The sequence below is a fragment of the Aptenodytes forsteri genome, unplaced genomic scaffold (genome assembly GCF_000699145.1).
Source record: "Aptenodytes forsteri isolate BGI_AS27 unplaced genomic scaffold, ASM69914v1 Scaffold404, whole genome shotgun sequence".
Taxonomy (NCBI): domain Eukaryota; kingdom Metazoa; phylum Chordata; class Aves; order Sphenisciformes; family Spheniscidae; genus Aptenodytes; species Aptenodytes forsteri.
Genome location: NW_008795629.1, coordinates 5,499,370 through 5,510,489, shown reverse-complemented (window position 1 = coordinate 5,510,489; position 11,120 = coordinate 5,499,370). Strand labels below are relative to the sequence as shown.

The following is an 11,120-nucleotide window of genomic DNA, read 5'->3' as shown; positions in this document are numbered from 1 at the left end:
GGTTTTACCAGCGTTTTGGGGTTTTTGCCCCCTCTTTTGGAAAAGCAAAATAAGAGCTTCGGCTCCCAAACTTGTTCCTCAACACACGCGGCCGCTGCGCTGTGGTTTGGGTTTTTTTAAGGCACTCAGAATGAGCAGACGGGGGCAGGGCCCCGGGGCTGGGGCTGCGCCCGTGCCCAGGCCCACCCAGACACGGGTTAAAGGCAGGGGGTCATGAGCTGCTGCAGCCGCCGCTCGCACCTTCACCTACCAGGCACGGCGCCCTCCTTGGCCCCAGCCTCCAAAAGCCCAGTCAAAAGGGAAAGAACTCCTTTGATTTTTTTCAGCTGCTCACAAGGAAAAGCCACCAGGGTTCACTTAGGCCAGGCTCAGGCAGAGAAGCCAGGCCTGCAGTGGGCTGGACATGCCTCACCCAAGACAGCAGCCCAGCTGCAGGGTTTAGTAAGCCAGCACTGCAGGGAAGCCCAGAGCACCCTCCTTTCCCCAGGGAGCTGCAGCATTGGTGGCAGCAGCTGGAATTGAGCACTGGCAGTGCTGGAAGCAAAAGCATCACTCGTTCTTTTCACCTACTAACCCCCAGGCAGCCCAGGGCTGGGGAAGCGACAAAAGCAAGCTCCGAGACACACTGGCGCCGGCCCAGGCTCTTGCACCACAAGCCCCAAACAGCAGCGCAGGTAGCCTTCTCCATTCTACATACTTTATTAGATTCAGAGCTGGACAAATCACAAAGTGTACAAAATGGAGACCACACTACCAGAAGCAGGATTGTGGGTAGCAGCAGCATTCCTATGGCCCAGAAGCGTTTGGTAGAAGTGTGGAGAGGGCGGGCTAGGGCAGGGGGCTTTCTGCCAACTGCATTTTAGATTCCCGAGGACAGACCCTGTTCACGTCCTGACAGAGCTCAGCTGACCCGCACTCCCTGGGACAGAGGGGCCACGTTTCCAATTTATTTGGAAAGGACAGACTGGCTCGAGCCAGCAGTGGGTGGGGGTAAGTGCTCTAAGGACCCGAAATGCTGTGCCACCCACATACACACCAGCAAGAGTCTAAACCCTCATCCTTTTTGGTCACGAACCTTCCCACGGCAGGACTCTATACTGACGACTTTGCAAGAAATATAAGGTGGTGGTGAGATCCGGTGAGCCCACCATCTCCCCTGGTGGAAGCCCGACAAACTCGCCACCCCAGGCATCTCAGACTGGCCAGCAACATCTACCACAACAGCAATAGCTAGTACAGAAGCCAGGGTAACTTCAACTCAGATTTGTCCAGTCTATGTTTAGGTCTATTCTACGAGTACATATGCACAAGAACTTCAAAAATACTAGGATATGATGCAAGTAGTGAGACACCAACAGAAGAGGAGTTTAATGGTGGACGTTCCCTAGAAAGATCACGAGAGGATGGGAGTTAGACTAGCCCTTCCCCACCCTGGGACAGGGAGCAGGAGGCTGACTGCACCCCTGCGTGCGACTGGGTTCTGAACTTCATCTGCAGCGTGGGTGGTAACCGAGCACAGGCAGGCGAGTCCACTCCCAAGGTGAGCCATGGGGGCTTTCAATCTGCGTAGAGGGGCCAGGCAGATGTTTTTTCCGAATGTACTTGAAGACCGAGGAGAGGCGGAGGATGGCTTGGAGAAGAGGGAGCCCGCCAGCCTGCTGGGGCTAGCATCTGGTCTCGTAGATCCCGCTCCTGCCGATGTACCTCACCCATTTTATCACATCATGGTCACTGTAGTTCAGCTTTGGCTCAAAGACTTTCAGGTAACGCACCTTCAGCCCAGAGGGCGCAAACGGGACCTATTGAGAAAGGGAAAGGCAACGGAGAGCATTGGAACAGAGGGGTAAGATGCTCTCCTTACACAAAAGCCAGAGGAGCCCTTGGCTATGCATCTATAAATGGACACCAAGAGCCACTGTTCTCTTCCCTACTCCCTGCATGCAGTGACAGACTCCAGTGGCTTTAAGGGCAGTTTTCTTCCATTAGCTTTGCCACCTGGCTGGCCTCGTGTTACAGAGGGTCACATGGCAGCTTGGGACAGGGAGCACTCAAACCTGTGTAATTCCTGCAAGGGTAGAAGGGACTGGACTGACGAGGCTTCTCTAAGGTTAGCTGCATCCTGGAAGGCAGACAGGACTCACCTCAAAGTTCATGGAGATTGGGGGCCGAGCCCACTTCTTCTTGTCATTGGTGGGCAGCAGTTCAATCTCCGCACTGATCTGGGATTCCTTCATGCCAGCCATACGTTTTATCCTACCAGAGAAAGCCCAGAAGTGAGGAGGTGCCTGAGTTTATTCTCCCCTTCACTCCATGTGCTCAGGGCAGACAGGAGCACTAAACAGACTCTGCTTCCCCAAGCCCTGCCCCTGCAGCACCCCAGACCCAACACACACACTTACTTCCAGACAATGGCATTCTCACTGGCCTTGTACTTTGCCTTCCCTTTCATACAGATAACTTGCACTCCACTGGTATTCAGAGGCGTTGGGATCCGGACCTAGAAAGCAGAATCTGGTGAGCAGGAGCAAGGAGACTGTAGCCTGGGCACTCTGTGCAGTCTCAGGGGAAGACCGCCTGTCCTGGACCCCTTGGCCTTCTCCCTCCCATCTCAGGGCCCAGAGAACATCAGCTACCACAAGGCATCCTAGGCTAGCTCTCTGGTTTCTTGCTTTGAAGTCAAGGTTCGAACACACTTTCAGAATCCACAGTCAGCGAGGAACAGGGCAGAGCTCTTCAGTTCAGGCTGCAGGAAACCTGGCTAGTGTCAGGCAGATGAGCTCAGGAAGGACGCCAGGCTGGCCGGGGAGGTCCAGTTGCACCAGGCTCTGGACAGCCTAGCTTTGCAGCAGTAAGTCTTTCCCAGAAGGTGACCTAAGCTGCAAAGCCACCCTTAGCCTGTCTTACACAGCCCATAGCCTGCTGCCTGTCTGACATACCATCAGATCATGCAGACAGAAGAACATGAACTTTTCACAGTGGCCAAGACATTAAGTGAACAGTTGCTGCAGGGAATGAGGCCTCTACCAAGGTGGCTGTGCAAGTGAAAACAACTTCCATCTCCCTACTGTATGGCAGTTCCCTTCCACAGCACAGCAGCACCACGCATCTGTGGGGCATTCAGTTCACTCTTTTAGTCCTGTACAAGCCTGAGGACTCATCTGTGAGGACTCCATAGCAGGGGACATAAAGTAGAGGCACAATTCCCAGGCACAAGAGACCACAGGTTTTTATTCTCTTACCTCTATCTTCTGGGCCAGCAAGGAAGGTTTGAAATTTGATTTGATGACCACCTTCACTTCCAGCTTAGTCCGACCCACCTCCCGCACCAGGGGAATCACACGGAAGGGAAGGATGATGTCCTTAGTGGTTCGGTATCTGCAGGGATGGAAGCAACAGTGAACTCCGAGAAGGCGTTAACTCCCTTAGGGTCTCAGATTGTACCACCTTCCTAAAGAGACAGCCTCTGCATACAGGGAACAGCTTAGAAACATCAGCCAGAAACGGAGCCATCCCAGAAGGAAGCAGCAGTAAGATCTGTGCTGCCCTAGGGCAGTGATGGTTTATTGAGTCCCAAGTTTCATACCTGGTTCCTGCCAATGACCCTGTTCGAGGACACCAGTTTTAAGCACTAAAAAAACCCAGATACAGCAAGCTAAAGGGTAAGGAAACCCATATCCAACACCACGGTTGTGGCAAAGAAAACCATGCAGCTAAGCTTCTACCACATTTGTAACAGAAGGATTTGTGGGACACCCTACAGATTCCACTCTGAAAAGAAAGAAGGCAAGTGCATATTTGTTAGGTGCTCAAGGGCTGCAAGTCTGCCTGAGAGCAGCAACACTACTGTAGCAGCAAGCAGATGTCAACACCAGCCTGTTCATCCCTCACCACCGTACCTCATGAGCTCAAACTCTCCATCTGGCGGAATGAAGCTGATGCTCCTCTCAGAATCAAACTTGCTGAGCCTCACGCACTGGTGGAAAGTGCAGTCATCGATGGCGATTGACTGTTTGCCGCTAAAAACACAAGACACAGTTAAACAAATGCAAGCTGCAGCCCTGGTATCTTGGTGCAATCAAAGTCTGCGCAGGCAGAAACTACTCTACAGAGCATGTTGCCATCGCAGGTGTCCAGGAAATGGGGAGGCAGGGAGAGATTTAGGGGACAGCAGCCTCTTGGCTCAGACTTTCCTTGTTTCACCACCACAAAAAATCACATTTCAGGAAGCTTGTTTGAAAGAATTCTCTCCCTCGTCTCCCCAAAGAGGAGAGAGATTAGAGGAACACCATTCTGTCATAGCCAGCAACACAATGCTTGGGTCTGCCTGCCAGCAGCACCTCAGTACTGCAAAGGCAACTCCACTAGCCCAAGTCTTCTCGCAGCACAGTTCAAAGGAGAGAAAACACTTTCCTGTCCGCAAAGCTATCCCACTGCCACACAGCCAGGAGATGCCAGGTTCGGGGTCTTCCTGTTCAGAAGTTTCTTCACAGCTGTTGATCTTCACACTACTAGCAGGTGGTTTGATTCTGAACCGATTTGCCAAAGACCACAATATTATGCCATAAAAGTGCATCTCTCACTTCTAAAAGATCTACATAGCTACCATCTGTCCATCTAGGTGCACTAGCCTAACCTGCCAGCACTGAACTTGCGCTGGGTTCTAGTCTCTGAGAATACCTTCCTTGCTACAGGTCCTGAGGTCAGCCAAGAACTCCCAGCTACCGAGAGGGACCAGAAAATGAGAAGGCGGTAGCAACAGAAGAGGCAGCAACGCAGCATTGTGATATCTAGACTGCCTCAACCTCCAGGAACAACAGGACAACCATGCAAGTGTGCTGAGATAGTATAAGCACTACAGGCAGGTTCAGCTGTCCTAGGAACCACCATTACCTGCACAAATGGGAAGCAGACTGCCCCCAGGCTGACTGGCTGTTTAGTTACACAAACCAGTGGTGTAGTTTGTGCTTCATAAGTGGGAGTTAGTCTTTCCTAATCTGTTGCCCAGAAGACAGCCAACATTAGCTGACTAGTTCCTGTTCCTTTGGAACACTGCTGGGAAAGCCCTGCTGCCTAGCACTGCTCCAGGTCTCAGGCCGCATTACTCAGGGTTTGGTGTTGTCACATGCTAGATGCTGAAAAGCAATGGCAGCAGCTGTCCCATTTGGTCACCTCATAACTAAGTGCTTCTGGATAGCGACACCTCCAAGCTCTTGCCCACCAGAGAACCACCCAGCAAGAAACCCTGTCCATCTTGCTTCTGTAACTCAAGAAAATAGTACGTTTACAGGCAAAGGCACTCATGGCACAGAAGCTTTTGGACAGTGTTACTGACTCTTCAGAGGCCTACACAGATGACATTTTCACTAAAGTATATCCCCACTGGGCAGCTCATCCATTTTACTAGCTAGATTCAGGTACAGGAAAGATGGCTTAAAGGTGACAGTGAAGTGGTAACTCTTGGCTTGGCTCTGAGAGAAAAGGCAAATAGCAGCTCAGCTCCATTTACAGGAACCATCATGGAAAGTGTCTGAGATCCAAGTTACATGCACAAGTCACACGAAGCAAGAGACATGGGAAGAGCAGAGTGCACACACAGCTGAAGCATATTATCTACCTTCCCAATTCACTGGGGGTCAGCAAAAAAAAAACCAACAAAACAACCAAGAGAAACACAGTTGAGTCACAAACAGTTAGTGAGAGAAAAGTGGTAGTCCCATTGCTTTTATCTCTTCACCCCAAGCAGGAAGGCTGGAAAATGCGTAAGACCTGTTTTCAGCTTCAATGTGGGTACTGACTGAGGTGCAGCTGGGAAGGAAGGTAGCTGGGCTCCTGGAAGGGATAAGCCTCCAATCCACATGGCCACTGACCACCTGTATGGCAGCAGGAGGGGCTTTCCCCATATTAGCCTGTCAGCTGTTCTAGTTTGTGGGAACAGTCTGGGTAGAGCAGGCTACAGTCAGAGGAGTTCCTTCACTGTTCCTTGGGACCACTACTACTGCATCCTACGATTAGTAGGATCTAATCTACGATTAGATTAAGTCTCTGCACCGACTAGAGCTGCTAAAGACACAAGCTCTGGGAGGATTCATCTGGGGGAAGTGTTTCCAGCTGCACGAACTCCACACTTAACACTATGTTTGAATCTTAATACTTGAAGAGCTCCTGGCGCTTGCCCATGTATAGCTGTGAAGTCAGACACCAAAGATGACATTCCCCCTGCTCACATTAGCCCTGCTGCAGAGAAGCCCTCTGTATTGATGCCCTCAGGCTGGTAGCCTGCATGACAACTGACCTACCCAGGGAAAAATTAGCAGTAATAGCTGAAGGGAAGAGATGAGCTTTGTCTGTTAGATCAGAAAAGCTATTAAGTGCTACCCTTTTATAAGACTCCCTGGTGGCAAGTGGCTTTTACCCCAATGCCTCTTACCTTTTCCCCGTTTCATCCGCAGTCCCTTTGCCCTGTTTTTCAATGACAATCTTGTCATTCATGCCAAACTTGCACTCTGGCATTCCACTCAGATAACTCTTCATCACCACTCTGCCAGAGACGTGGGCACTCAAAACCTGACCTGATGTAGAGAAGAGCGCAGTTCAGAACACTTACACAAGTCCCCACTCACAAACCTTGAAGGGGAGAAGGATGCCAACTCTACACCTCCTACTTACCCTGCGGGGACATCAAGAGATTCACACTCTCCAGCACATCAAGAAAGAGTTCGTTGCGACGATATTTGATCCCTTCACGTCTCCATCCAATCTGTCCAGTCACCTGGCTGGTGATCTGGGACTGCTCTTCCTTAGTCTGAAGGGAAGAAATGACATCTTAGACCTCTAGATAAAGACTAAGAAAGCTTCCTCTAAATTTAAGAGCAAGTGCTTGCCATTTATTACACACAACTGCTTTTGACACTTAGATATGGGTGCTGTCACACACCCCATGATTTGGTCATTCTCTCCTCAATACAGCAAATCCTATGCCTAACTAAAAATTGGTCATAACAACACAGCAGGAAAGGTTCTTCCATTTTGTTAGCTAGTCCATTAGGCTACATCTAGGCACAGGGAGGCATGGGGTCCACCAAGGACGTTCAAATCATGTCTCAGACTGCCACATCAATCCATGTTAAGCAGAGAAGCAGCTTACAGGCCAGTTCACACTCTTATCCAACATGAAACCCTAGGGCCATGAGACAGCTGGTCCCCAAGGACTGCTTCTTAATGACTGCAGTCATTAGAGTTACACACCAACACTAACCTAACATGCATCTAACAGCGCCCAGGCTCTAAGCCTCCTAAGAGCACTAAGGATTGTGTTGAGAGGCACAGGGAGATTTCCTACCTGATGCTACAGGCGGGGTCCAGTCACACGCAGAAAGTCAAGAAGTAGATGTATAGCAGCAAGTGTGGTGCACACAGGGTTAACAGGCAAGCACATCAATAGCAAGAAAAGGGAGGAAGGGAGAAAGAGGCAGGTTAGTCTTAAGGCTACCTCAGGACAGGAACAAAGCAGGCCAGCTCATCATTAATTAGGTAGTTAATTAGCACAAACAAGATGAGGGTCTTTGACCTTTAGCTCCCCTCAGGAAACCCAGCACTCCTAGCAATGAAATGGCTTTTCAGACTTGGCCCATTATGCACCACCCAAATACAAGGTAGAGCAGAGGGAGTGACAGGCCAAATACCACTCCCAGTAACGTTCCTACGCAGAGCAGACTCCTCATGTTGCCATTCCTAAAGCAGCCCTGGATGTTTACCATGGCACACACGCCCAGACCATGAGAAGTGTGAGGCACCCAGGACTGCCGGCATCTTAAGTCTGGGTCCCATATAAAATTATATCCTTGTTAATTCTGCCTCTTCCACCAGAACAACTGCAGAACACAGAAGTGGGTCCTGCCCCAGCAGCCTCGCATTGGGCCCACAGGGTGGCAGTACATGATCTCAGCTTTGAATCAGCAGTGGCTTGGTTTCACACATGCTCTTGCCACAGACATGGTCACTCCTTGAGCAAGCAGAGCCATTATTGTAACATCTAAGAGGCAGAGTTTTACACTCCCCTGGGAACTGCCTAGGTAAGTGCTCAATGCAGTACAAAGTACCTCCCTTGTCTGTCCCACAAAAAAGCCTCCTTATCTGCCTTGTTCAGGCTTAAGAGGAACGAGAGGCACAAGTAGATAAAATACCTAGTTCTCAGGCTTTCAAAGGGACACTGATCATGTGCTGATGTTCCCATCTCCTGCAACAGCATTAGTGCCATGAACCTCTACTGGTCGCTACAGAAAATGACTGGATGAATCTGGAAGCAGCTGCCTGGGGAGTGCTGAAGCTGAGATCACCCAGCAGCATGAGCGTTCCCTAAGGGAGGGACTGAAGACACCTGGGTCTAAAATTCCTCAGGACTGGGAGCTTCCCTGAGCTGGACAAGTCAGCTACAATGGGACAAGAATATCCAACTTGTTGTACTCAGTTGCCAGCATGTTGACTAGGTTAAAGGCACAGCTACCAGCAGGCTTCCTGGGCTCTGGCAGCTGGTGGCAGTCCTCTCCTCACTTTTAAAAAGTACTACTAGAATTTTAGCACTATAGTACGCCTAAGGTTTGGGGCAACACTGTAACTAAGAGTTGACCAACTCATACTCCCAGAAAGCACTTGGAGGGGAAGAAAATTACAAGATTCAGCTAGTTAATGAAGTCTGGACAGATGCAGACAGGATCTGAAGAGCGAGAACTGAGCACATGGAGCACAGCTCCACCTCGAGGTGTAAGAGCAGGTTTAGCCTCTGCTGGAGGAAGATATCTGAGCCAATGCCTGCATCAGTTCTGATACAGGACATCAGCATGCCCTGCAGTCCGGCTATTTGAGTAGTGGGCTACTTCATGGGTGGGACTAGAAGTGAAACCATGCTTCACACCAGCACCTTCTAAAACCTGTGTGCTACACCACCCCATTCCCAGAGCACAGGGGCACTTCCCTTGGCAAGCAATGCAGCAATATCGGACCCACTTTCAAAAAAATAAAGCAGATCTTGTATTCCAAGATCACCAGCCCTGGAAAGACCACTGTAGCCATACAGGGTGGGCATTCAGAGGGCAGCAGCTCAGTATGCCTCAAGTCTTTCATTGAGAACAAAGTCAAAAAGTTGAGCTTGGAAAGTCTGCCATAACTGTGGATTTTGCTCCTTAAATTCAGGAGGACACAAGCCCAAGGAAAGCACCATCACAAACTAAGCAGGGATAAGGGAACATGGATGACAGACCACCCCGTCCCAGATTTTGGCCCAATGTACTGGCTGTAAGCGAAGGAGAAGGCTAGATGTACCAGAGTAGAGAGCAGACAAGGAAATATGGCAAGTACTGTTTCAGTTGTTGCCCCTGCCACGCTGTGCCTGGAAAGGATATTTCTGCTTTTTGAACTGGGCTGCACAAACTTCCAACACAGAGCAGAATAACTGCTTACTTATGTAAAGCTGAAGTCCAACTCCTCTTTGTAAGGGAAAGACTAAACCTGCTGTTGAATGAAGCAAGATGCTGTGACAGTGGTTTGCACACAAACAGCATAAAAGTTTGTTTTAACAGACAAAAGCAAAAAAAAAGAGCTAGGGAAGGAAGTGAGGGTGGTGGTTAGTTTTGAGTTTTCCTAGGAACAAGAGCTGACTCAGCTATCTTGAGTGCTGACTGCCCAAAATGTCAGATTGCAGAAGGCCGGAGTGATTTACACTAGGGCTTGGGGTGGGGGACTGAGACCGGATGCACTCACATCTGGCCTCTGATATATGCGTGCCCTCTTGCAAAACGCTGTTTGCTGTTCTAGCAGGAAATAGGTTGCTCAGGGCAGCTTCTCTCTCACCTCCTTCTTGAGAGATGCAGCTAGTCTTGCTACTAGATTAAAAGTTTAAAAAGGAGTTCTTAGGAAGTCAGTGCTGATGAAGAGTTGAAACGGAGCCTCCAGAGACTTTGACCTCTGCTTATCCTTAACAAAAAGTCACCAGGCAGGCTCTTGTTTAGCACTTTGCTTCTGTTTGTACCTTGGGGCTGAAGTTTCACCCAGATCTCTGCTGCAGACAGCTTCAGTACAAACTGACTCCCAGCTTTTCTCCTGACTCACCTGCTACACAGGGGAGAGGACTGAGTTTTAGGCTAAATCCTCATTATGAGCTGCATAGCTGTGTCAGATGGACAAGGTGAGCAATATTCCTTGGGGACATGAGAAACAGTGACTATAACAGCCCTTTGGTTTCAGAGGTTGAGCATGAGCTGTCCAAGATGGGAAGCCTAGTTTTGAAGACTGTAGCCTGGAGTAGGATTAGAGCTAGTTTAACACACATTCCCAAGAGCAGTCCAATTAAGTGGCTTTTTCCCCAGGTGCCCTTTATCTTCTACCTCCATGTAAGTTTTGTTGCAAGGGCTAATACTGCGCCAAATGTACAGTAGAGATTCTCATCTCTAACATGAGAAAGCTCAGACTGTACTGATGATAGTCTGAAAAGATGTGACAGGCAGTGACAGAATAACATCAGCTTCCTGACAGCAAGATCCACAAGGCTGAAGAATACTTCATTACAAGGCAGGCATGAAATCCTGACAGCTCAAAGCTCTAAAGGCTGGTGGAGAACAGACCTGCTCAGCGAGATACACACACAGAATTTCTGGTTCAGCAGGTAGATTTGTTTATCCTCTGTCAGAAGCTGACACAGAGCAGAGCCTGAAGCCAGCAATTATTTACATGCAAGGGACTGGCATTATCCTAGCTCAGGGCCCTTCCTCTTGCATCTTACCATGCGCCAGGGAACATGAGGTCACACGAGTGCAGAGACACCAAGAACAAGATGCCACTGAGCTACATCCCTGCCAGGTGTTCTCAGTCTACTCAGGCACCTCCACTCAGCACAGGTCAAATGGTTAGTCAGTAATTAAGACTGTACTTTCTTGAACAGGCTTACAGAAAATTGATCAGCAGATGAGTGCTGAACCCCAAATTCCTCTGGTTACCTGACTCTTGATGCCTTGCTGAGTGATGAAGGTCTTCAGGGCCCCTGTTTCAGAGTTCTGAGGATAGCCAAAGTCCAGGATTTCTACAGAAGGGTAAAAGAAGGTTAGTTCAGAGCTACAAGGTATAAACAT

General features: G+C 49.5%; 2 protein-coding genes across 5 annotated transcripts in view; both read right to left on the bottom strand.

Moving 5' to 3' along the window:
• Positions 1 to 688, bottom strand: part of ABCF3 (ATP binding cassette subfamily F member 3) — a 12,755-nt gene extending 12,067 nt beyond the window's left edge. The window contains exon 1 of the mRNA XM_009282450.1: positions 571 to 688. Within this exon, the coding sequence (XP_009280725.1) occupies positions 571 to 688 (118 nt within the window). The remainder of the gene's footprint in view (positions 1 to 570) is intronic.
• The window catches only part of AP2M1 (adaptor related protein complex 2 mu 1 subunit), a 28,649-nt gene continuing 18,212 nt past the window's right edge, over positions 684 to 11,120 (bottom strand). For 2 of the 4 annotated variants that reach the window (XM_019472888.1, XM_019472889.1), the window contains 9 exons: positions 10,989 to 11,071; positions 7,340 to 7,345; positions 6,667 to 6,802; positions 6,428 to 6,569; positions 3,897 to 4,016; positions 3,240 to 3,375; positions 2,400 to 2,497; positions 2,142 to 2,253; positions 684 to 1,799 (listed from right to left, as the gene is read on the bottom strand). In XM_019472888.1, coding sequence (XP_019328433.1) covers positions 1,665 to 1,799; positions 2,142 to 2,253; positions 2,400 to 2,497; positions 3,240 to 3,375; positions 3,897 to 4,016; positions 6,428 to 6,569; positions 6,667 to 6,802; positions 7,340 to 7,345; positions 10,989 to 11,071 — 968 coding nt within the window. In that variant the 3' untranslated portion in view covers positions 684 to 1,664. The remainder of the gene's footprint in view (positions 1,800 to 2,141; positions 2,254 to 2,399; positions 2,498 to 3,239; positions 3,376 to 3,896; positions 4,017 to 6,427; positions 6,570 to 6,666; positions 6,803 to 7,339; positions 7,346 to 10,988; positions 11,072 to 11,120) is intronic. The other 2 variants (XM_009282404.1, XM_009282405.1) reach the window with 1 other exon arrangement.